This window comes from Lissotriton helveticus (genome assembly GCF_964261635.1).
Source record: "Lissotriton helveticus chromosome 1_1 unlocalized genomic scaffold, aLisHel1.1 SUPER_1_unloc_37, whole genome shotgun sequence".
NCBI lineage: Eukaryota > Metazoa > Chordata > Amphibia > Caudata > Salamandridae > Lissotriton > Lissotriton helveticus.
Genome location: NW_027611678.1, coordinates 1,129,014 through 1,155,773, shown reverse-complemented (window position 1 = coordinate 1,155,773; position 26,760 = coordinate 1,129,014). Strand labels below are relative to the sequence as shown.

Below are 26,760 nucleotides of genomic sequence, written 5' to 3'. Positions count from 1 at the left end.
AGTTAGTGCAACTAACTATATATGCGAATTTCAATGGTTTTGTGCGAGTAAAATAAGGTTTTCAGGGCTCGACAAATCCGAAAAATGGTACTAGTCCTGCAGGTCTAGTACCATGGAAAATCCCCTCGACCTGACTCCAACCCACTTGACCTCCGTCTCTGAAAACGGAGCAAAAGTGACAAGATAACAAGATTTAAAGGCATGTTTATTGCTCATTTCCTTTGTGAGCAATAAAAATGCCTTTAAATCGTGTTATCTTGTCACTTTTGCTCTGTTTTTAAAGACAGAGGACAAAAGTTAGTTTGATTTCCTACTCGCCAGAAAGGACGAGTAGGACCTAAAAATAGCTCGTCCTCCATTCTCACTCGCAAATGCGAGCGGGCGAGTGGATTTGTCGAGCCCTGGTTTTGTAAATGCTAATTCCTAACTATATATGGTCTATAACCTATGGTTTTTTCAGTAAATTTTCAAGGTTTTGTAAATGCTAATTCCTAACTATATATGGTCTATAACCTATGGGTTTTTCAGTGAATATATATATATATATATATATATATATATATATATATATATATATATATATATATATATATATATATATACACATGTATTTATTCTAAACACGACCCCTCTAGTCTCTTTATAAGGCTAGAGGCCAAAGTACAATACAAGAACTTAATTAGCACACAGTAAATTAGCACAGAATATGTTTTGCCCTAGGGGCCTCACAAACCATATACTACGAAAGTGGTATAAGAACCATGTGAGAGATACAAGAAAGGCCTAGGGCCTGTAGAAATGCCGGGGCAACCAGGAACCGCCCAAGGTAGGGATGCAGGAGACCCATGGGGGACGCGTGCAATGTCTAAACACAGACGCGAATCACAGTTGATTTTCTATGGCGAATAAGCAAGTTACAATTTTTAAAGGTTAAGGAAACTTAGGGGTGAACTACGATGCAACCCTTTTAGACTTTGACACTTCGAGAGTCAGACCCACGGGAGCACCGGAGTACTCATGTTACCTCACCCAGGGAAGCTGGGTGCATAGGTGTCTTTTCGTGTCTGGTTTAGTCGTCGATTCCAATGGAGAGCTGCGAAGAAATGCTGCAGGCGACCAGAGGAAAAGTGTCCGGGTAGATCCAAGGGTGGATTGGAGATGTGAAGAACCTGAAAGATGAGGGGACAGAGTCTGGGTTACTTGCCATTGACCAGGATGGCGACAGGAAGATGCCAGCCGATATCGGGTGCTTTCAAATTTTAGTAGGTGAAGCTTGACTCTTCAGCCGCGAGGACCAGGAGCTGGATACAAGCTGTCCCATAAAGGATGTTGAGTGCTGCAGTGTCGAGATCCAGATTGGAGCCAACAAGACTTGGCAACAGCAACCCACACAAGATAATAAAATTAGCTTTGGTGCAGACCAGCAAGGTCTGAGGGACTTACCCTTTGGAGGGGAGTCGGGGTACATCTGGAACAACCAGGAAAACCCAAATAACAAAAGGTTGTCCTTCATGGGGAGCCGCTAGCCAACAGACTAGATATCTTGAAGGAGCCTCGAAAAGAAATGCAACGAACAGGCTCATGGGACATTGATGGAGTGTATGCCTCTGAGCTTCAGTGCAAAAGGTGCTCAGGGCAGATGCTTCAAATGCCCTAATGCACAACTTCAGGAAACTTTGGGAAGTAGGTGCAGTTGCAAATTTGCAGGATGTCCAGGAGTTCCAGTCCCACGTCTCTTGTAATAGCTACAGGTCTCCGCTCTGCTGGGGACTCGTGTCAGCCTCAAAGATGTCTGAAAGTCCATGTCCTGTGTTGCAGATTCTTTGGGATCCGGCGGGAGCCTCGAAAATGCAGTCTGGCAAGATGGTTCTTTGGTGCCTGTTTGAACAGAGGGGGTCACTCCTTGACCCCAAGAGAGATTCTTCAGTCTTTCAGTCGAAATGAAATGTCGAAGGTCCAAGATTTCTTCTTCAGAGTTTTGTCAAGGGTAATCTAAAGTCCTAGGGACTGGGTTCCTATACTTGTACTAAGTTTAGGGGTTGGGCTAACTCTAAGGTCCCACCTATGGGAGGACCTGGGGAGGGAGTGATTACACCCCTTCCCCTTTATCCAGTTTTGCGCCAGAGGTGGGGCTGAGTGCCACGGCAACCAGTTTGAACTGGGAAATGCATGGAGCACCTTGTGTGCCCCAGGCAGTGTCTTAAAAGCATTCACTGAATGCAACCAACCTTGCCCCAATACACTGGGGAGGTGCCAGCACCTCCCTGGACAGGAAACCTATTTTCCAGCCCCCCCTGCCGGAGTTGAGTCCAGCAGCAGGAGGTCAGACTAGTGTCTGTGGCAGCAGCATCCATTTTGCGATGCTGGGGCTCTGTTTAACTTCTACCGAGTTTACCAGTGTGTACATGTCTTCTCCCTCTAGAAGGGTGGAATGCTACCCCCGCCGCCAGAATTGGTTGGGGTGGGGGTAGGGGGGGGTAGTATTCCAAAGTGGTTGACACCAATTAAATATTTTTGTGCTGTATAATAAGGAACACTTCTGAGCTCTTGTTCTGTGTTCCTTTGCTTTACTCACAAACAGAGCGGGCCTCTTTCACCGAGCAGTTGCCAGGAGAGGTGAGGCTTACTCCCACAAAAGGCTGGGTGAGTATCAAAATGATTTTTTCAAATATAATCAGGACATGCAGTACCTGGTCTAATTGGCTACTTTTTGGGCATATTTTGAAACCTTGAGACACTAATTAAGCTGTGTATTTTGCTCAGCAGGATGTGTGTTCATCTACTAATATCACAAATTCACTGTTATACACCATCTTAGGAAAGATTACATACCTACCGGATACCGCGGCACATACCAGGTTCTGGTAGGGTGGTTAATAACCACTGATATATAGTTTTTCTTAGGATTACATTTTGTTGACAATTGTGTTAAACGATGTATATATTATTGCTGTAGCTTTTCCATCCTTTGTAGGTCCTGACGAAAGCCGGTCATTGCTACCTTTACGGCTGAAACATGTTGACCTTCCACCTATTGCCTTAAGATAGTGATGTTATCACACTGTCTGGTTGTTTTTAATCTTGACATTTGGACAATTCCCAATAAACATATTTTTTGTCCTTATAGTCATTTTTAGTTATTACACTCACTTTGCACTGCACACTATCAGTACCATCGGTTTGAGAGCACCTTGGCTAAACCAACTATTGGATAGAAGTCTAATGTTGTATAGCCAGTTCATTGCTGGTCTGGGCACACAGATTTCATTCCATAAACTCCCAGATGACGATGCTCCGCCAGAGGGGTTGGCTGATGGGATTTATTTCAGAGCCCGGTGCCACTCAAATCATTCGTGTCTGATGTTCTCATCCTCTTGAGCTCATATAATGGATCTGGTGAATTGACCTATAATCTCTTTTTCTGTATTTTGTGTATCTGATTAGGGGTGTGGAGATTACAGGGTCATTAAATATTATCCCCTAGACCCCCTTTTTCTAATTGTGCTTTTTTTTTTCTTTTTCTTTTTTCTTATGGACAGACCCCATCCCCCTAACATTCAAGGTAAAAATATTGTAGTTCCAGGTTGTCGCCATGTAGTAACTTGTATTGCTGTGTCATACGTACCCCCACCAGGCCTTTGGTGTCTGATATTATTCCCACAACAAGTGAGTCTGCCCAAAACAATAACCATCCCCAATACTAGGTTTCCCCACCGAACAGCAGAGGACCAAACTATGATAATAATTAACAATTGTAACATCTTAAAGTTGAGACATTGGTGCAGTTGCAATAGTGGAGGTGGTGGAAACCATAATCAGCAGTACAAAGAGGAGTGTAACACACTGAATGGGTACCGCAGCCGGCCCAGCTCGGGTCTGATCCGAACGCAAATGCAAACATCTCCAGGTCAACATATGTAATGTACAACATTTTGACTACCTACTCACGGGTCCCCAGTTCCTGTGCATACAAACTAAGTGACATCAGCCGAAGTAGTCTTTCACTGTCTGAGGGATGATAGAAGGGAAGAAGATTAGACTGTTTTCAGAGTCCAAGTATACTGTAGTGTCCTCTGAAGAAACATGCGATACCCCCGTCGAGTGTACGTCATGGTCATCCAGTGCTGCAGCCACTAGACTCGATGACTTCTGGCTTTCTATTATTTGCTCTCGGCACCGGCTTGTTGTAGAATCTGGACACTGCGATTTTTTTTTTTGCGACCTCTCTTGCTTTAGCCAGTCTTTAGAGATTTGTGTGGTTATGACTTCACAAATTGAGATACATTTTTCGATGGGCATGGTGTCAACGTAACCTCTATCCATTCCTCTGCTTCCTCTGTGCTTTCAAAGAAGTGGGCTTTCTGCTCATGTATTACTTTTAAGCTGGTTGGGAAGAGGAGAGCATATTTCAAGTTATGGCCTCTTAGTTGCTTTTGAACTTCCAGGAGCGATGCTCTTATTCTTTGAACCATTAATGTAAAGTCGGGGTACAGAGAGATTTGTTTCTTCTCAAATTGGATCGGGCCTTTTCAAGGGCTGCATGGAGTAGGGTATCCCGGTCTTTAAAATTTGGGATATGTGCTATTATTGGCCTGGGCGGGCACAAGGTGGAGGGGATTGTGTCAGTATTCTGTGGGCTCTCCCCTCACTAAAAACCTTCAGTGAAGCCTTCCGGTGCAATCTTGTTCCGTAACCATTGCCCTATATATTGAGTGGGATTCAGCCCCTCACACCGTTCTGGTAGTCCCGCTATCGGCACGTTATTGCAACGAGCCATCCCCTCAGCATCATTCACTCTGTCCTGAAGACTCGAGAGCTGTCGCCGCAATTGACCAAGTTGTTCTGAGTGAGCTTTGTGTTGCGGCATTATCTCTGCAATTTGCATTTTATTGGTGCAGGCTGTGTCTGGCCGCGTGTTATGGTCGGCCTATAAAAGCGTGAAACCCGTGGTGAGAGCACTCACTTGCTGCTCAATTGCTTTCCTGGAGTCACGCACCCATTGCAATATCAAGTCCAGCTTATCAACTTGCCCCTCCATTGCTGTCAGTGGTATATAATCTGAGTCAGAGGTGCTGCCTGTACCATCATGATCCATATGGTTCGGCCCTCCTGAGGCCTGGGGCTTTGTTTCCTTCCCCCTGGTGCACCCCATATTCCACAGTAATTAGTGCGCAGTGTGTAGATTAAAGTATTTTATAGACCCCTCTCAGGCCACGCCGCTCCTTCCATGAGAAGCACCCTCAAACCTCTCGCCCCTGTTCTCGGCTCATTTAAATATCCAAACAGGATTTCGCCAGTAAGAAGAATCCCTGCCGCTTTTTTGTCCCCCGTATTCAGCCTTGGTGTCTAGGGATAATGTGTACTCAGAAGGCCGTGGGAGCCAGGGCCGGTTGGCCGCCAACCAGCCTTTCATTCATGCAATACATGGTGGAGGTCTTGTGAGGCCCGGCGGGCACAGTACTCACAGTTCGGTGTGCTCCGAGAGGTAAATAGCCTGTAATAGCCTACCCTGGCGGGGGCCCTGTGCCAGCCTTTGTTCATTCTGTATCAGCCCATTGTAGTTGTCACGGGGCCATAGCTGCTCCAATCCTGCTTATTTTCCCCTTGTTGCTCCTCTCGTCTTATCAGTGAAGTCAGGGCCTTTTCCCGTCTCCACTGCAATCCAGGGCAGGACCAGCTCAGAGTGGCTCACACCGCTGCCAAAGAGTTTTTGCGCATTGGCGGCTGTTGGTCTCTCCAGGTCAGGCCGCCGCTCCTGCCTGTATTGTACCTTCGTTCCAGTAGGGTGGCTCAGCCAGATGGAGTCCGCACTTCTTCCCTGAAGGTAGTCTCCGGCAGGGCTCTCCCGACAGTGTCTATCTCCGCCCACAGAAAACACCTTTATTTTCTTAAGTGGTGTCCACAGTGGTTCTGGGGGGGCCCCCCCTCGATTGTTTGCTGCACCTTGGCGCACCCGCCTCCACTCCGCTGTACAATAGAGCTGCGTATTGCTGCTGTGGCCGTCCTCCCAGACCGGGCCTCAGCATCTGAGCTTCACAGCCGAGTCTGGAATATGTGTATGTTGCACCCCTATCTCGTCCACGCAGAGTCGCACAGGAGTTAACTGGGGTCCATCAAGCCTACCAGCGGGTCGGCTGGCCCGGCAATGGCTCAGTTATGATCGGGAATATGGATCCTCTCTGGAGCTCGGCTAAGAAACAGCCATGATGCTTGGCGGTTAGCCACGGCCCCCCCTTACTGGACTACATGCATTCTGTTGGATTAGGTAAGTAAAATGTCAGTGAGTTCCATGATGTGTGCAGGCCCAACAATGAGGCAACCGTTAAACACATACCAGGGTATGCCATAACCTGTGCCCATATGACAATGTAAATGCTCATAAATATAACTTCAATGTATATCATAATCTATACCTGCACGACCGCGATGATGCCGGCAGTAGCAATGTCAACGTATGCCATAATCTATACCTGCACGACCACGATGATGCCGGCAGTAGCAATGTCCACGTATGCCATAATCTATACCTGCACGACCGCGATGATGCCAGCAGTAGCAATGTCCACGTATGCCATAATCTATACCTGCACGACCACGATGATGCCGGCAGTAGCAATGTCAACGTATGCCATAATCTATACCTGCACGACCGCGATGATGCCAGCAGTAGCAATGTCCACGTATGCCATAATCTATACCTGCACGACCACGATGATGCCGGCAGTAGCAATGTCCACGTATGCCATAATCTATACCTGCACGACCATGATGATGCCGGCAGTAGCAATGTCAACGTATGCCATAATCTATACCTGCACGAACGTGATGATGCCGGCAGTAGCAATGTCAACGTATGCCATAATCTATACCTGCACGACCGCGATGATGCCGGCAGTAGCAATGTCCACGTATGCCATAATCTATACCTGCACGAACGTGATGATGCCGGCAGTAGCAATCTCCATGTATGCCATAATCTATACCTGGTGTAAATTTAGCATCAGGGGGTTGACAAGCACAGTAGGCTGGGAACCGAGACCTAGACACTCTAAATACGGAAGGAAACATGCACAACAGTGCATATTAATTTAGGTGTCGCAAAAAGAGCTGTGTAATTTAACAAAACTCCGACATTTGTTTTCGACCTGTGGATCAAGAGATCGAATCACCTGAGGGTAAAATATGATGATCGTTCTTCTATCAAGTGAGCTCTACAACTGAAACACCTAGTACTCTGATTGCTTTAGAACGGGAAGACTGCCTTTAAAGTCCTTTTGCATACAAGCTAGATGCGAAGTGCAAAGCTCTAGAGGCCTCGATTACCCTATGCCAGGAGTCAATAACCAAATATTGAACTGTGTCGCCTACATTCACCGTGGTTCATTCAAGATCACAAAGATTAACTCTTGTTTCAGCACATGCCACATACGCTGGCTCCTGATTTGTTAAAGCCAGGTTCAAATGCCTTTTTATTTGTCATTGAGACGTCTCAGGGAAGGGTCTGTTGGTCTTTCTCCTTCCTCCCTGCTGAAGATTTGAACAATATTCCCTACTTTCATCAAACAGAAAACAGTCCACCCTTAATCTACAAATAGATGTCTGTCTTCTGTCGCAGTGTCAGACTCCTGGCCTGATTTCAGGCAGGGTCTCGACACACCTTGTTAAGAGTCACACTTTATGCCTCCCAACCAACCTTTACATGGAAGTTTGTAAAGTTTTGCTGCAGGGTTTTTAAGTGTCTGTAATGGCATCTGGGGGTGTTCAACTCAGGATCAAGCCATATTTTTAGAATAACTACGTAAATAATTTCCTTGTAATTATAATTATTTCCCTTATCTGGATTTCCTAAAAATGTAGCGCTGATCAAGCCCTTCTGCAGTTACATTGCCCTTCCTGCCCTATATTGCACTCTACATTAGAGTGCACAGGATTGTATCTAAGAGCAGGGCAACTACTACAGCTCCAAGATGCCTTACAGGGCTCACAGTAGCGCTATATTAAGCGGAGTTCATCCACTAATTGAAATACATTGTGCAGATGTGAGGAGTTTGTTGTAATGTGTCTCACTTCCGTGTCTCTTGAGTTTGTGGCCAGCCCTCTTTATCACCCATCTTTGTTTTTCAGACGGAGCCCCCCGTGAGCCATGGCGGACGGAAAGCGCACATCTGGCGACGTCGTGCTCCACGCCCTGGGGCATCTCACCGTAGCTGAGGCCGAAAGATTTGTAAATAAATTATCAGAAATCAACTTCGAAGGAAAGCGAAACATCCCACGAGGAAGTCTGGAGAAAGCAGACACGACTGACACCAAGGACCTCCTTCTACAGTTCTACGGCTCGGACTCGGCCATTGATGTGACCATCCAAGCATTCACGGAGATCGGCCTGGTGGAGGCGGCAGACCGACTCAGAGAGGAGCGACGGCGAGGTAAGAGGGGGACGATCCGTCAGCATCACACCCCAAGGACCACCTTGATGGCCACATTTTTTTTATATTGTTTTTATTTCACCGTGTCAGCATGAAAAGAACAAACCACAGACATCACATGTTGTACAATAATACATTACATACATTTTTCCGTTAACAACTTTGCAAATCACAGATAGGATAGCACTACATATGGAGTGACACCTCAAAATATTAGTAACATGGCATGTTTGTATTCGCCTCAAATATCTAGGACACCTATCTCCCTCCCCGATGGGGCACGGATAGACGTCAACATCTGCGTACGCATTGCTATTGAATTTCAGATTCTTGTTTTGTCACGGCTCCCTCTCGCCCATCCCTCCCCATCGCTCTCTTGTTGTGCCAGCAGATAATCAGCCAGCGGTTGCCAGTAGTCTTTTGGTCTGGAGGCCTGGGGCAGTCCCTCCTCATATAGCCCCACTGTTTCTTTACAGTATACCATATCTGTGATCCAGTCTTTAAATCTAGGCGGTCTTCTACTTCCCCATTTTATTGCAACACGTCTTTTTGTGGTCTCGTAGCCTTCTGTGGTGTATTAACATCTATGCGCTGTCGTGACTCCCGCTTCTGCCCTCCCGAGCAAGGTCCTACAGCCTCCTGGGTACCCACGGATCGGACTCAGTCAGCTTGGTCGCCGCCAAATCTCATCCGCTGCACCCGTGTACGCGCCCCACGGCGCCGAGCGGGTCCCACAATGTCCCGTGCTTGCACTACAGGCCACGTCTCCAGCTCCACCTGGGGTGAGGGGTGTTCTAGTGTCCCTCGCCCTTTTGCGGGACCACCGGGAGGGGGCGGCGGGTTCCCGCAGGGCCAGCGGCCGATCGGTACCTTTTTGCTGGTGCTGCGGCACTTCCGATGTCCTACGCCGGTCGCTCCATGAGTCTCAGCCTGCGTGCGTGCTGTGCGTCACGGCCCGTCCCACCACCACAGGCCGCGGCTTGGGCCCGGGAAGTCGTCGGCAGGCCCCTCGGACCTTCGGGCTTGTAAGTCCGCTCCGGTGCACCCACAAGGCTCCCGCTACACCACGGACCTCCACACAGGTGACGGCAGACCAGCAATTAGCATTAAAAGGCTGAAGTGCCTCGTTTTATGCAGGATTTGTCTGAAGGATTGTGTGCCCCTCGAGGAGCTCACTCACAGCGCGTCCATCTCTTGTCTCGGCTAGCTCCGCCCCCCTTGATGGCAAAATTTAAAGCATTATGATAGGGTTTTCTTCCTTAAGCATACTACAAAGGATTTATCTAACCCAACATTTTTAAAGATTCCACATTGGAACTCCTTGAAAGTGTATTTGGTCTGATTTGAGCAGTAAGCATCTCGGGGAGTCTTCCTTGGAGCCTGATTTTTGTTGTTTTTGAGTGCTTTTGTGATGCAGTTGCCCCTCCCATAATTACATCCGCTGGTGCATAATCGCACTTCATCAAATATCCTGAGAAGAGTGGGGCAACCTCATGCAATCCTAGGTGAAGAGCTGTAAAAGGCCTTGTGCTTTTCGCACATCCGTAAAATGGTATCGACCTCCCCGCACTATCCGAGATCACATTGCAGATGCTCCTTACTGACAAATTCTGGGTCTTAGTTCTAAGTTGGAACGTTCGTCTCAATAGTCTTTTTGACTCTCTGGAGTGTCTTGGATGAGCTTTAAAGACTTGACTCGTAGGAGGTGATGTCAAGATCTAGGCAAAGATTTACAATGCAAACCAGACTTTCTGGGGATTTACAAACCTATGTACATTGATATTGGCGTTGGTTTGTAAGGAAAAGTAATGCAAACCAGGGCAGAGAGCTGCTTTGTGTAACTTCGAGGCAAGGGGCCGTTCCATTGGTGATACAAGGGCATTTCCAGGCAATCACCTCACTCATGCTGTTAGATGCAAACCCGATCTAGTACCATTAAAAGACAGGGTGTTTTTGCAGAAAAACAAGGCTGCTGGAAAGCAGGCATTTAAAGAGAAATCTTTTAATTTCTCCTTTCTTTCTTCCTGACTTTGCATATGTGTGGCCCTGTACAGCACACATACCTAGTAGTAAAAGTTTTGAAACTTGTCTAGTCATTCTAGTTTGTACTTGAAGGGGAGCCTTCCAGTTCGAAACCTATGCAAGACTCCTGCACACACCCTTACACTATGGCAGAAAGGTGTGTGCGTGGTGCTCGGCAGCAAATTTCTACATTGGCACTAGGGAGAATTTATTTATTTATTTAGTTATAGAAAATGTATAATGCTCATGGCTGCCTCAGTGACGAGGCGTCCCGGCGCAACCAGCATCCCAAGGAAAAAGATAGAGAAACCCAGAAGCGGCTAAACCTCAGACAATAAGGAACAGCCAGGTTTTTACAGACTTGCGAAATGGCAGGGGTTGAGGGATGTCACGACTGTGTGCTGGGAGGGAGTTCCACAATTTGGTCGCCAAGAGGCCAAACGAACGTCCCTCGCTCTCCAGACTCTGGGGACACAAACCAGCCCACGATTGGCAGATCTCAAAGCACGCCTGGGCATGTAGTGCGTAGAAAGCCCTGTAGGTGCTTGATGCATCAAGATTTTATGAGATGCACAGCACCTTGAACTGAATGCGATCTTCAATGGGCAACCAGTGTAGCCTGGGAAGCACATGTGCCACCGACTGAGATCTTGGTAGAGCCACTAACATACGTGCAGCCGCGTTCTGAAACCTCTGCAGGCATTTAATACAGGCTTTGTTGGCGCCCAGATATAAGGAATTACCATAATCGAGACTAGCGAGAATGGAGGCCTGCACGATGGTTTGGCGCACTCTGGGAGGAAAAAAGCCAAGCAAGGGCCTCAATCCTCTCAAGAGCCCAAAGCAGGCAGCGGCAACAACTCTTGTCTGTTTCTCGAAAGTCAGCCCAGTATCCAGCCAAACACCCAAGTTCTTTACAGCCTCCTTGGGTGACAGGGCGGGTTTAAGATGGTCAGGCCACCATTGTTCGGACCAGAGCTCCTGGTCCTTGCTGAACAATAGGATCTCAGACTTGCTGGCATTTAATTGAAGACAATTAGCCTTCATCCAGTTCGAGATGACCAACAGATCCTCCTTAAACTTCTCCAGATTGGTAAGACAGTTTTTGGAGAAGGCAATCACCAGCTGGGTGTCGTCTGCATACGAAACCAAGGACAACGCCCTGCCCCTAGCCACCTCCGCCAGGGGACTCACATAAAGGTTGAATAACAATGGGCTCAGAATAGATCCCTGAGGCACCCCATGGGGCAGGGCATTGTCCTGAGAATGGAAAGGTGGCACTGAGACTTGGAAGGATCGCCCTACCAAGAAGGAACGTACCCAGTCCTAGAGCGCTGGCGAGATTAGTGCCTCCCCTTATTGGCTATAAACTCAGCCCGCGTTTTGCGGAATGAGCTTATGGTATTCCTTGACCGCCGCTCTATATACTACTTTGGCAAAAGCCTCGGAGCGGCGCCAAGTGCGCTCAAGTTGCTTGCACCCCTTCTTTGCCTGAGTTAGTAGGTCAGTGAACCATGGGTTTGAAGGACCACCTCTCTTCCCACCCCGCTTGGCTGGGATACAGCTGTCAAGACCAGCCACCAGCCAGTTCTGAAAGTGCAGCTGTGCCCCCTCGTCATCAAGAGGAAGCTGCGGTCTGTGTCCCGCTAACCATGTTGCGAGCATCTCCTGGTCTAGCTTGTGCCATGGCCGTTTTTCCACAGGGACTGGACGGGCCACATCCGCTCTACCCTGCCACTGTAGAGAGAATGGTATTAGTGAATGATCCGTCCATGTCTGAGGGACAACTCAAGTTGGAAAATATGGGGTCAAGCAAATGTCCAGCCGCATGTGTACTCTCAAGAACAAGTTGCGGCATCTGGAAGGCTTCCATATCTGCTAAAATACTGGTGATCACGGCCTTTCCTTCCAGCTCAAGATGCAGATTGAGGTCCCCCACAATGGTAACATTTATCGCCTTACTGGCCATTTGACCAATTTTGTACACCCAGTAAATTCCCATTTAGGTACTCGCAGACACAGGTGAGAGAAGTGACAAATGTGTGTATGTACATGGGATTTCTGTGGCAGAAATCTAGACAAAATGCAACCGAGCACTATACGAGGTAAAGGTCCGCGAGGGACAGGAGAGGCGGCCGGTTTGGGGATGGGTAATGCTTTGTGATGCAGTGTTGTTTAAAGAGACCTGTCTTCAACTCTTTTCTAAATTGGAGCAGCTTTGGGGTGGTCCTCATAGAGATGGGGATGTTATTCCAGACACCAGGGTCAGATTTATGAAGGGATTGTGTTGCCCTTGTGTCACACAACACAATCCCTAAATCAGATTCACCAAGCAAAGAAAGGCGACCTCGCATGGCCCTGCCTGGCCCTGCCTGGCTCTGCGTGTTTGGAGTGTGGATGTTCCCTGCATCCACCCATGGACTGTGGTGCTTTCCCAGAGTTCCCAAGATTGGTAAACTGGCACTTCATCAAAATACTGCGCCTTACCAGGAAAGATGCAGCGGAGGAATATCTTTATTTCTCCTCGTTGATTCCTCTTTTCTGCAGCGCACTCAGAAATAGGAAAATGCCTCTGAGAATTATTTTTTGCAGGAAGTTGCACCTCCCTGCACAAAGCAAACCTGCCTGCAATGCAGGCACCCTTGTCCGATGGCACAAGGGTGCCAGCGTTGATGCTAGGCAGATAATTTTGCGCCAGCGGAGGCAGAGAGCAGGAATGTGCCATTCCTGTCCTCTCCCGTTCACGCACGGCAGCGCAGCCAGTTGTCTTGCTGTGGTGCATGAATAATTCATTCCTGCCCTCTCCTGTTCATGAACGTTTGATAAATCTGGCCCTGGGTATAAGGATGGATGAGGCCTGCTGCCTTGTTTTGCTTCTTTACACTCTGTGGTCTTTGTAGACAAGCGTAGTAAAGGCTGTTGAACTAGAGCAGAACAAGGAAGCACGTATACAAGACTTCTGAACATTGCTACTCCTCCCAGAAGGTTGAAGTCCCTCAGTGGCCCCAGCAGCAACAACACAAGCAGAGGCAGTATTACCAACAGAGGCGTCTGCCAAGAGGTACAGAAGGTCACCAGCAAAGAGGAACCCTCACCCACCAACAGGAGGCAAACCAACTACAAGCAGAGGGTAGCATCTCAAATCACTGAGGAGTGGCTAAAGGCCTCAAAAGACTGATGAGAACTGAATATTATGTCAATAGCCCCTTTCCCTCCCATGAATATTATGTAAATAGCCCTTTCCCTCCCATGAATATTATGTCAATAGCCATTTCCCTCCCATGTAAATAGCCCTTTCCCTCCCATGAATATTATGTCAATAGCCCCTTTCCCTCCCATGAATATTATGTCAATAGCCCTTTCCCTCCCATGAATATTATGTAAATAGCCTTTTCCCTCCTATGAATATTATGTCAATAGCCCCTTTCCCTCCCATGAATATTATGTCAATATCCCTTTCCCTCCCATGAATATTATGTCAATAGCCCTTTCCCTCCCATGAATATTATGTCAATAGCCCCTTTCCCTCCCATGAATATTATGTCAATAGCCCTTTCCCTCCCATGAATATTATATCAATAGCCCCTTTCCCTCCCATGAATATTATGCCAATAGCCCTTTCCCTCCCATGTAAACAGCCCTTTCCCTCCCATGAATACTATGTCAATAGCCCTTTCCCTCCCATGAATATTATGTCAATAGCCCTTTCCCTCCCATGAATATTATGTCAATAGCCCCTTCCCTCCCATGAATATTATGTAAATAGCCCTTTCCCTCCCATGAATATTATGTAAATAGCCCCTTTCCCTCCCATGAATATTATGTAAATAGCCCCTTTCCCTCCCATGAATATTATGTAAATAGCCCCTTTCCCTCCCATGAATATTGTCAATAGCCCTTTCCCTCCCATGAATATTATGTCAATAGCCCTTTCCCTCCCATGAATATTATGTCAATAGCCCTTTCCCTCCCATGAATATTATGTCAATAGCCCTTTCCCTCCCATGAATATTATGTCAATAGCCCTTTCCCTCCCATGAATATTATATCAATAGCCCCTTTCCCTCCCATGAAAATTATGCCAATAGCCCTTTCCCTCCCATGTAAATAGCCCTTTCCCTCCCATGAATATTATGTAAATAGCCCTTTCCCTCCCATGAATATTATGTAAATAGCCCTTTCCCTCCCATGAATATTATGTCAATAGCCCTTTCCCTCCCATGAATATTATATCAATAGCCCCTTTCCCTCCCATGAATATTATGTCAATAGCCCTTTCCCTCCCATGTAAATAGCCCTTTCCCTCCCATGAATATTATGTAAATAGCCCTTTCCCTCCCATGAATATTATGTAAATAGCCATTTCCCTCCCATGAATATTATGTCAATAGCCCCTTTCCCTCCCATGAATATTATGTCAATAGCCCCTTTCCCTCCCATGAATATTATGTAAATAGCCATTTCCCTCCCATTTAAATAGCCCTTTCCCTCCCAATACTATGTAAATAGCCCCTTTCCCTCCCATGAATATTATGTAAATAGCCCCTTTCCCTCCCATGGTTTTACAGCAGAAGTGAGCAAAGCATAAACAGGACTGTCTGTACCAAGATGTCAGCACCCTTTTTCAGAGTCAAGCCATCGAGCGGGCCCCTCATTCCCACGAACAAAAGGGATTGTATTCCTGCTACTTTCTGGTAGAAATGGAAGGACCAAGTCGCTAACTCAAATCCATTCCTGATCTCAAGACTGAAAACGAATACACGCTACCACTTCATCATATCTACCCTCCGCTCCATCGAAGATTGGTCCTTCAACATAGATCTGTAAGACTCCCACTTTCATATCCTGACTGAGGTGGAGTACCAAAGATTCTTGACGCTTAGTAGGGAACAACCACTACCAATACACGGTGTAGGAGAGTAGAATCTGCTTCTTATGGTTACCCCCACTTTTTGCTGATGTTTCACTGTTTTCGACTTAGACTGGGGTCCTGACTAGCAGGATCCTAGTCAGTTTATCTGCTTTCTCCTCTAAATTGATTGCATGTACTTTAGGTACACCAGATTGGATTCTGAGGTACCCTTATCAGTTCCTAGTCTATGGTATACTATGTACCCAGGGCATAGGTACCCCAGAGGCCTCTCAGGGGCTGAATCATGTATTATGTCACCCCTGAGAGACCATGCATAATGACACCACAGGTCTGCTATTGCAGCCTGTGTAAGGTGGTGCATGCACCCCTAATAGTGATATAGGTTTACGATAGCTATCCATATCACTGCACATATAAACCCTATGGCAGGCCTTATCAATCCTGAAGACAGGGTGATGGGTTTTGTGTGAGAGGATGCCCCTGCATGAGCAGAGCCCATCTGCAGCCTTTGAAACCTGTTTTCCAGGGTTGTTTGTGATGCAGCCAACCATATATATTTAAGTGCATTATAACCTAGCGGTAAATGCTAACTTAAAAATGGCTGCTTAGAAACATGTCGTGTTTGGTGTCAAACACTTTGGAATCATACCTCCACACCAGCAACTGGTGTGGGAGGTATGATTCCACCCTTCCAGAGGGACTTATGTGAAACACCGGGTACCAGCTTTCTCGACCTGGACATCTCAAAATGGATGCTGCCAACCACAGACACCGGTCTGCCTTCCTGCTGCTGAGCCAAGCTCGAGCAGGGGAAGGCTTGACAATAGGTTTCCTGTCACAGGGAGGTGTGACAACCTCCTAGACAGGCTTTAGTGTATTGGGGCTGGGTGGGTGCACCAGAGTGTTTGAAGTCTGCACAGGGGCACATTTTGTGTCCCTGTGCATAGTCCAGTTCAAACAGGTTGCAGGAGCCATTGGCCACTGCTCTGGTGCGAAACTGGTTATAGGATACGAGTGTAGCCACCCCTCTGTCCTGACCCTCCCATAGGTGGTTCCCCAGAGTTTGTCACACCCCTTCCTTGGGTATAAAGTAGGACCCTGACTACAGGACTTTAGATTTTACCTGGACTAAACTCTGCTACAGAAACCAAGTACTTCGACGATCTACACTACGCTGGATGACTGAAGAATCTCCCTTGGAGTAAATGAGTTACTCCCTTGCAGCAGCAGGCACCTAAACGAATCTGACTGGTTTGCATCTCCAGAGCTCCTGAGGACTCCAAAGATTTCTGCAACACAGGAGGTGGGTTCCCGAGGTCTCTGAGGTCGATCTGCTCTCTCAGCAATTCTGAGACCATGCAACCCGAACCCCTGTGCACCATATACTTTTGCAGCAGCATGTGCTTTTCGGCAATCCCTGAGGCTGCTTTTTTGGCTACTTGTAGTCCTGACCCCGAGCAGTGTCTCCACTGAAGATTTCCGTCCTTCACTCCATGAGTGTTTTGTGGGCTGGTATTTTGTGATTCAGCTTGAGGTCCCTTTGCTATCCCTGGTCTGTTGGCCTGTTGGTCCCTGTGAGGGTAACTTTGACTTTCTTTGGGCTTCCCTGGTTGCTCTAGATGTGCCGTGACTCTCCATAGCTTGGAGAATCTCAGGACCTTGCTAGTCTTCACAGAAGCTTATTTCCTCTGCCCGCATTGGTTGCAGTTGCCAAGGCTTGTTGGTTTTCAATCTGGACACTGACCCCCCCCCACCACCACTCGACATCCTTTGTGGGACAGCTCACCTCCAGACTTTGGTCATTGTCAAAGTCTCCTGGTCCCCGTGGCAGCAGAGTCAAGCATCACATCATCTCACCTGAAGCACCGACATCGGTGGGCATTCGACTATCGTGCCTCTGGTCACTCTGAAGTGACCCAGACTCTGTCCCCTCTGCTTTCAGGTTCTTCTCATCTCAGATACAGGTTTGTATCCCACCGGACACTTCATCTTCCGGGCAGCAGCATGTTTGTGCATCAAGCCATTGAAAACTAAAAAAGTTTCCGACATCACTTGACCCCTATGCACCCGGCTCTTCTGGGGTAGGTAACACCGGTATCTCAGTACTCTCGAGGGTGCTCGCCTTAGAACCTTCTATGTTTGAAAGGGTTTGCTTAAAGTTCTCTCCTAAGTGTCCTTAAAACTCTAAAACTCCATCCCTGACTTTCCCATAGAGTTGTACGGAGCTCGCGTCTGTGTTCTCACACTGCACCCGTCCTCCGTGGGTGCTCTGTGTCACTACTTTGGGTGGTTCCTTGGGGTTCCAGCGATTCTATGTGTAGTTAAGTCGTGGTTGTTATCCCACTTTCCAGACCCTCCAGGATTTCGCGATTTGCAAAAAAAATCACAATCGGCAGTTTTGTAAAAATGCAGCAATTTTTACAAAACTGCCCGCGAAATTTGGACGGTCGGTCAGCTCTAGGAAGGAGGCTCCTTTTAGGTCTGTGTTGACAGTACAGCTCTGCTCTAGTGGCTGAGAAGTACATGCTTCTGTATCGGAGATATGTCTTCTAATCTTTCAGGAGCTAAGGAAGGTCTCTCTTTAGCAGAACTAGACTGACCCCTTGGAATGTCGGCCCCCACGTGTCTATTCCTGCACGTCGACCTTGTGGGGAACAGGGAGGCGACTTCACTCCTAGAAGTAACCCCCTCCCCACCCCCCTGGTGAATGGACGGTAGATGCCGTAAAAGCGAGATTTCGGACAGCCTGAGCATCCTGTGGGGGAGCAGGTGAAGGAGGTGTGGGGGCGGGCGGGGGGGGCACCTAGACAGAGGCACGTCCTATTATTTATATATATATATATATATATATATATATATATATATATATATATATATATATATATATATTTTTTTTTTTTTTTTCCCCTACCTCTAGGCCGCCTAATTAGAGCAGGACCCCGTGGCCCTCTTTGCACCCGACCCAGAGAGGTTGTATTTGCTTTTTACTATATGAATGAGCATTTAATCACCTGTTTTCCTGTGTAGTACCTTCCTTAGGTCCTGACGAATCGCCGGTTGGCGAGAAACATGTTGACCACACCAGGGGGTTGAGGTAGTTTGCTGTATACTTTCACAGCTTCTAGCTCCCCTCTCACCCCTTTTAACCAGGGAATCAGCCACGTCAATATAACTCATTGTGGACTGATTACCCTTTTTAACATTCATTCACCTTGCACCGACTACACACTCTTTCGTCCTCACTCACACTCATCATCGGCAAGGAACAAAAGAACTCCGCCAAAAGAGTGCCTTTGGGCACTCCGTCAGACATTGCAGTGCCGGTCTGACGAGGGGCAGTGAGCCGATGAGGATACTGGACATCCTTCAGCCAGGGTGTGTGTCACACCTAACGCTCTGGGTGTGTGAGGCTCTCTAGTTCCGACAAGGGAACCCTCCTGGTTCCCTGACTCCATACATCCACTCTCTTCTCCACACTGTATTACGCTCCCCGGGGAACTTTGTATTCTTCTGTGCGTCCTATTATGTCACAAAATGATGCAGCAACATGTATTTGGGAACAAAATGGTAATTCGGCAACTCTACAAGGTTTAGCAGAACAAGTGCTACATTCGAAAGAGTGCGTCATAACGCAATGATGTCTAAATTCAGTGAGCTAGGATGTGCAAGATCAGACGTGCATCGGTTTCATAGTTTTTTGTCAATATGTGCACGCTCACCTTGACACAATTCTCCTTTCAGCACTGATTGTGGTTTTAAATCCAGGTTTGCCTTGTGCAGTGTCCAATAAAACGCGGCTGCTTTCACTAGCAGGCTTCTCCGAGAAATAAAGCAGCTATTTGATCCTGTCTGGACGTACTGGAAGGGCAGGAGCGGGCACCTAAAACATGTGTATGTGAAATCCTCTGTATTCATTTTTACCATAGAAACGATGCCTCTGTTTGCCTTATCGCACTAAGCAGTCCGGAATAATTTAGACGCTCTGAAATACCAAATGGCCCGTACAGCACCTCTATTTTATCTGAATTCAGTTTTAGAGAGTTTCCCTTCATCCAAGGACTGCGCACGAGACAGGGTCAGAGGTTTACCTGCTTCTACACCAGGAGGAGGCCACAGAGGACCATCAACCCTCACCAGCACCCACAGAACTGTTACTCAAGCCCTGAACATTGTTTTATTAAAACGTGTGTAGTACCTTGTTAGTATCGTAATTACGTTTTTCTCTGTCCCCTCGCAATTGCAGGGCACACAATGGTCTCTACAACAGTTATCTGAACTCTGTAAGATATTTTAAAATGCAGCCTCTATGTAACCAATTGAGTCACCTAGAACAGATTTACTGTCACATTTGTCATCTGTTACCAATATATTTACAGCAAATTTAAAAAAAGAAATCTTCATTGTTGCAGGGCATCAGTGGCACCCTCAATTGGCAAAAGAGGGTGCCTGAGGAAGAGGTGTCCTGCCTCTCGGATCCGTAGGCAGCTGTGCCCCAAAAGGGGTGCATACATGGCACTAGAACATCCCAGGGATAAATGCAGCTCCCTCCCACAAGGTTAGGACTGGAGCTGTGCTTCCGTAGAGCTGCAGACACTTTGAACTTGCCTATTTCAAAGTGGAATACTCTGCTAAAACAGCTTCCATTGATTTCAGGCTGAAAATGAATGATTAGGAGTAAAATAAAGTGCCGCAAAAATGCCGCTAAATTTCTATATTTGTGCCACTAAATTTGCTAATCCATGCCGCAAAATCCTGGGGGGGTCTGCACTTTCTTAGTATATGGTTTGGGCTCCCCCTGGAGCCCACTGTTTATTGTGCCATTTACTGGCGTTCTAGTGATTTAATATTGTAACATGTAAAAATATTTTGAGCTTTGTGCTCTAATCTCATAGAGAGGTTAGTAGAGAGTGTTTAGTAATAAATAAATACATATATTTTATATATCTCTCGTGTGGTACCCCTTTCATTTGGTCATTCATGAGATTATAGACTGGCACAACAAGCAGCTTTACATTCCTTCGAGTATTAGCCTGAATGCTGATCTCCATAGCTACCACTAGGATAGCTTTCAATAAAGGTTGTCTTTAGCCATTCATCAATAAGGGTCGTTTGGACTGGTACAAGGTGCCAACTATAACTAGTGAACAGCACATACCAGGCCAACTTCTCACACAAGGTGCTGAGGTTCAGTCCCACCAATAACTTTTACAGAGTTCATAGCAGTGGTTGTAACGTATCTCAGAAGGCTAATGATTACATTTACCCTCATCTTGATGCGTGGCTCTATAAAGATATTTGCTGTCAGGGGTACATCAGTACTTCCTAAGAGCCACCTCCAGCCTTCACTACCAGGGTTTATGTGCCAGTCAGAAAAAGTCAAAATCAATTCCTGGTAAAAGCCCCTCCATGGAGTCTGTAGTGAGCAAAGCCCTACAGTAGATCGGCTGTCAATATGGTGCAGTGATTGCAACCCAGCTGTACAGAAGCTGATGGACACAGGCCAAGATGTTATGACTTCACTGACCTTGTCAGTATGGGTTGTTCCACCGCCGTGCAGCTGCACCTAATAGTGGTCTGTCCTCCTGTGCCCAGATCCTTAGTTCCATGCCCTCCTCCACCCACAGGCTACCACCTGCGCATCTTCCCTGATGGCCCAGTGGTGACTATTGCCTGTCTTTCTGTTCTCTGTACTTATTTAGGTTTCCTTTATTTTTTGTATTTCTCTTTTTTAATCTCTTTCCGTGCCGTTCTCTGTGCCCCCTTCTCGCTTTCCCCCCCCTCGCTGCTCCTGCAGCTCTGCCCCCTCCCAGAATGGCTTCCCACCTCCCAGCTGACCAGCACCTCTCACCTCTCCACTACTACTTAATGCCAGCGACTGCACGGTCGTACCAAAGACAAGCCCACCTTCGCCTGTTGTCCAAGCCTGGACCGTGCCCACCAACAGGGATCTTGGTTCTCATGGCTCCCACTTCTGCAACAGCAATACCCTCGACGTACTCCATTCCAGACGCCCCACCGCCTGTTGCCATCTCACATCTCCTAGGGATACCCAAGGCCCGTTCACCTGTGCAACTGCATCTTATGCTACCTCCACACAACAGGCCCACGGACCGCACAACCATCAAGAACTGGATAACTTCAGCTGCATCCTACTCAACACTCGCTCTCCCAGAAAACACGCAGTAGAGATCTGGGACCTCCTCTACTCCATCTTCCCCGACGTCGCCTTCTTCATAGAAACATGGATGAACCCCATCTCAGCCCCGAACGCTGCAACAGACATCTGACAACTACAAACTCATCGCCAACCGGCTGGGAGGAGGCATTGCCATCGTACACCCGAACACCCTCAGCCTCACAATACAACCACTCATATGACATGGAATACCTCCACTTCCAGATCCAGGCCAACCAAACACCACCCTCCATGGCACCCTGGTCTACAGACCCCCAGGTCCCAGCTCCTCCATTCAGCAAAGCCATAGCCGGCTTTATCGCTCATCGTGCTCTTGCCTCAACAGGCTACATCCTCCTCGGTGACGTCAATTTCCACCTGGACAACTTAATCGACCTCAACACCTCTTCCCTGCTGGAGAACCTTGCCGCCACCGGACTCTAGCAACTGGTCACCTTTCTAACCCACTCAGCAGGACACATGCTCGACCCCCATCTTCTCCACAAGCAACAACATCTCCGTCAGCGACACCTCTGAACTCCATTTGACCAACCACCACTGCGTCCACGCCTCCTTTACAAACTCACTTTACAGTACCATGCGCACCGCCATCCTCACAGAAGCTGGAACAAACTCACCGAAGACCAGCTCACCACATCTCTCAGCAAAACTCCACCACCAACAATCACGGACATCAACGTCTCAACACGCAACCTCCACTGCTGTATCTCCAACTGCACCAACACACTGTCTCCCTGCAGGGAACCCTTAGGCATGCAGGCCTCCAAGATAAACGGCTCGAGAAAAAATGGAGTAGCAAGATCTTGGCAGACCATGCTGCCTTCAAAACCGCCATCACTGCACACCACCTCATCCGCATAAGCAAAGAAATCTGCTATACAGAAACACATCAATGCCAATGCACTCAACAGCAACAAACTCCACCATGGTCAAAGAATTTGTTAAACCCAGCACAGAGACAGCAGACATTCTCCCATCTCAAGACCTCTGCCACAACCTCGACACTTTCTTCCACTGCAAGATCAAGAAGAAGTTTTGCAACCAAGATCCATGAATAAGCATTGCACCCAATGGCTCCAAACCCCAGCAGACCCTGCCCAACTGGACTATCCTCACCTCTGAAGCTACCCTCAGGATCATGAAGAGCATCCCCTCCGGAGCCTTCTCAGATCACTGCCCTCCCCACATCTCCAACAGAGCCGGCACCTCCATCGCCCCCGAACACTACCGCACCATCAACTGCTCCATCTGGTCCGCCACCTTCCCCGAAGACTTTAAACATGCAGAGATCAACCTCCTGCTGAAGAAACCCTCTGCAGACCCGACGGACCTCAAGAACTACAGACCTATCTCTCTGCTCCCCTTCCCAACCAAAATCATCGAGAAGGTCATTAACACCCAACTCTCCGAGTTCATCAAAATGAACCACATCCTAGACTTCTCCATGTTGGACACAGAAGCTACCACAGCACCGATACCCCCCCTCCTCGCTGCTACAGACGACATCCACACCCTCCCCGACTGAGGCAAAACTGCAACTCTCATCCTACTGGACCTTTCTGCAGCCTTCGACACCGTCTCCCATCACACCCTCTGCACCAGACTCCACGACGCCGGCATCCGTGACAAGATCCTAAAATAGTTCCACTGTTTCCTCACTGGCAAGACACAGTCAGACTTTAACCATTCTAGTCAGAACCCACGGAAATCAGCTGCGGAGTGCCCCAGGAATCCCCCCCTTAGCCCCACCCTCTTCAACATCTACATGGCTTCGCTTGCAGCCATCGTCTGAAGCCACAGACTCAACATTATCTCCTACATAGGCGACAACCTGATGATTCTCTCCCTCCGACAAGTCCACAGCCGCCTAGAGCAACTTCTACAACGTGCTGAAGGCAGTCGCCATCTGGAGGAAAGACAGCTGCCTCAAGCTCCACTCAGACAAGACCTAACACCTGATCCTGAGCTCCACCCCTTCCGCTTGGAATGACTCGTGGTGGCCCGCAGCGTTCGGAACCCACACCGCACACACAGACAATGCACATAACCTTGGCATAATCCTGGACTCCTCACTCTATGAATCAATGCCGTCTCATCCTCCTCCTTTCACAAGCTCAATATGCTCTGGAAGATTTTCAAGTGGTTCCCCACCGTTCCCAGGACAATGGTCACCCATGCACTTGTCAGGAGCAGACTGGAATACAGCAACGCACTCTACGCCAGTACCAACAAAAAGCGCCTAAAGAAACTACAGAACATCCAGAATGCCTCTGCCAGTCTCATCCTGAACATCCCCCATTGCAGTCACATCACCTTTCACCAGAAAGACCCAAAAGGGCTCCCAATCAAAAAATATGTACCTTCAAGCTCCTCACGTACACCTACAAAGCCTTCTACAACGCTAGGCCTGTATACCTCAACCGCCACCTCTCCCACACACCCAACAGACATCTCCGCTCCATCCAACTGGCCCTGGCTGCTATCCCATGGGTCTACAAGCCCACGGCTGGAGGAAAATCCTTCTATCTCACTGCAAAGACCTGGAGCTCCCTGCCCTGCATATCTGAGTAGCGGATCGTAGTTTTTTTCCTCGCTCACGTTAGTCAATGTCAAGTTGGTGAGCGAGTAAAATCCACCACCCGGCGAGATTTTTCCTCGTTCGTGATAATCAACATCAAGTTGGCAAATATGAGTGTGGAAAATCAAACTCCTGGCGAGATTTCTCAAGGCGGGAGGGGGGTAAGATTTCCCATTGCGAGTGGTCGCTTAGGCTCGTGACCGCTCGTGTCAAGAAACTGTCAGTTCGAGTAAAGATCTACTCGAGCGGCAGAAAGGAAAGCAGCGTCCGCTTGAGCTGTGCATGGTGCCAATCATCATGACTGCACAGTGCGGACAAGCATCCGGCACTGAAAATCACTGCTATCTGCATTTTTCTATTGTACTCTGTAGTGTGGCAGAGATTTTTTTGCAGTTTGCGATGTTCCTCGTAGCAGCACTCTGCAAACTCTGGCCAAGCACAGGCCTACTTGACACCCTAACAGGAGAGTAGTCGCTCTTTAGAAGAACCCTGCTTGCTTGGATTGATGATGTAAGAGCCATCTCAGACTCTGTTTTCAGAAACCCATTGTAAACCAGACAGGGAACCACAAGTTCAGTAGATGGCATCCCCACCATTAGAACATTCTAGAAATAACATGCTTCTTGTGATCATTTTGTAGCTGGTCCTCTCATGCAGGTTTGTATACCATATTGGTATATCCTGTTGTAACTCTAACATATGTTCCACTGTGTTCAGGAACGCCTTTCTACTCCATTTCCTACATCCTGGCATTGATCTCGTATCTGTCTGATGGCTGATATCCTTTCCTTCCCTCATCGGATGGTAGATCTTGATTAGCCAATGTGTTTTGGCTATTCAAGAGCCCAACCCCCACCCCCTACCATGTTCAATGAATTAAAGCCCTGAGTCCATCATAATCAATATCTCCGTAATAAACCCTGGCACATAAATAACCATGGGCATAGTTTGCGTAGCAACACTACACGTAGATTTACCTAGCTTTACGTAGTATACTTTGTACTTCACGTAATACACATAGTCTGCATAGCGTAGCTGATGACACTGTGCACTTGTCTGCACTGTGAAAACATTGCAAAATAATTGCAAATGGCATCCTGCACAGTGCCAGTTATGAAAAAATTGCAAAATAATTGCAAATGGCATCCTGTACAGTGCCAGTTATGATAAAATAAGTATTTCTATCTTTATATGCTAAAGAGCACATAGTACTTTCACAAAAGTGAAACTGAAAAATTAGCAAGCAGTGAGACAGGTGATGATTTTTGGATCCTCCCTAACCTAGGGAGAGTACCAAACCGATGCCTTGAAAACAAAAAAGCACATCTTATTGAACGTTTTGGTGGTGGTCCCATCCTCTTAGGACCACCCCAAGCACAGTTACTGGCAAATAAACATTCCCAACCAAAGGCCCTGCAAAGCATTATAGGATGAGATTAGCAGTGGGCAGTGAATAATTTATAGTATCCAATATCAAAATAATTCTACAAAGAGCTGCAGTTCAACAGTGGTTACTAGATGTCCCTCACGAGTCAAATGCAAATGCTTGATAAAAGGGTTTCAATGGTTTCACATTTGACTCGTGAGGGACATCTAGTAACGACCAGTGGAACTGCAGCTTGATGTAAGAATAATTTCAATGCTTTGCATTTGACTCGTGAGGGACATCTAGGGACGACCATTGGAACTGCAGCTCTTTGTAGAATTTTGATATTGGATACTATAATATTCGCTGCCCACTGCTAATCTCGTCCCATAATGCTTTGCAGGGCCTTTGGTCGGGATTGATTTTTTGCCAATAACTGTGCTTGGGGTGGTCCTAAAATGATGGGATCATCACTGAAGTTCAACAAAATGTGCTTTTTGTTTATGCTCTTTGTGTTCAAGGCATCTGCTTGGTGCTCCCCCTAGGTTAGAGGGGACCCCAAAATCATCAGCTCTCATTATCCAACGTATTCATTGAAAAAGTTCAACCTTTGTATACTGATTATATGCTTTTAAGCATGTAAAATTGCTTTTTCAAAGCATCTGAGAATGTTGTTGTTTTAGCTGCTAAGCACAGTTTTTGTACTGTACTACGTGCAATTTGAAAAGTGCCAATTAGCACAAACTTAGCATACTCCGTTAGCGTAGCGTAGTATTATGCCCAGGCTACACATAAATGAATAAGCGAAGAAGAAGATAGATCTGCCCCGTTTTTAATCAATAATTGGCTCTTCAAGAGTCCAGTTTTTTTCAATAGTCACCCATTTAGCGCTCACCAAGGTATCCGTGCCACATTAGATTCAGACAAGAACACATTCAAGTTTATAAAAAAATATATCCTTTTTATTTTTATTTACTTCATGTTTTAAAGTGCATCTAGGCATATTCATTTATTCAAACATTTCAATATAACAAGATAAAAAACACCATCAGCAACCAGTCTTCCTGCATTCAAACTCAAACACATTCATCAATCGCTAACACACATTCTCATATATAATTCATTCATTCAACTCAGACAGGAATTAAGGAATAATGCTCTGAGAACATCCTGAACATGTCCTCTCAGCCATAGGCCGGAGATCGATGATTAAAGGTTCAGGGCAAGTTGTTTCAACGCCGACGCGCGTTTCGGTGCCAGGCCCGTAGACTGGCCGCACCTTCGTCAGGGCAAAAGAAG

General features: G+C 47.2%; 1 protein-coding gene across 3 annotated transcripts in view; it reads left to right on the top strand.

The window, feature by feature from the left end:
* The window catches only part of LOC144805972 (NACHT, LRR and PYD domains-containing protein 12-like), a 443,316-nt gene that overhangs the window by 110,189 nt on the left and 306,367 nt on the right, over positions 1 to 26,760 (top strand). For all 3 annotated transcript variants that reach the window (XM_078672434.1, XM_078672432.1, XM_078672433.1), the window contains exon 2: positions 8,125 to 8,426. In XM_078672434.1, coding sequence (XP_078528560.1) covers positions 8,144 to 8,426 — 283 coding nt within the window. In that variant the 5' untranslated portion in view covers positions 8,125 to 8,143. The remainder of the gene's footprint in view (positions 1 to 8,124; positions 8,427 to 26,760) is intronic.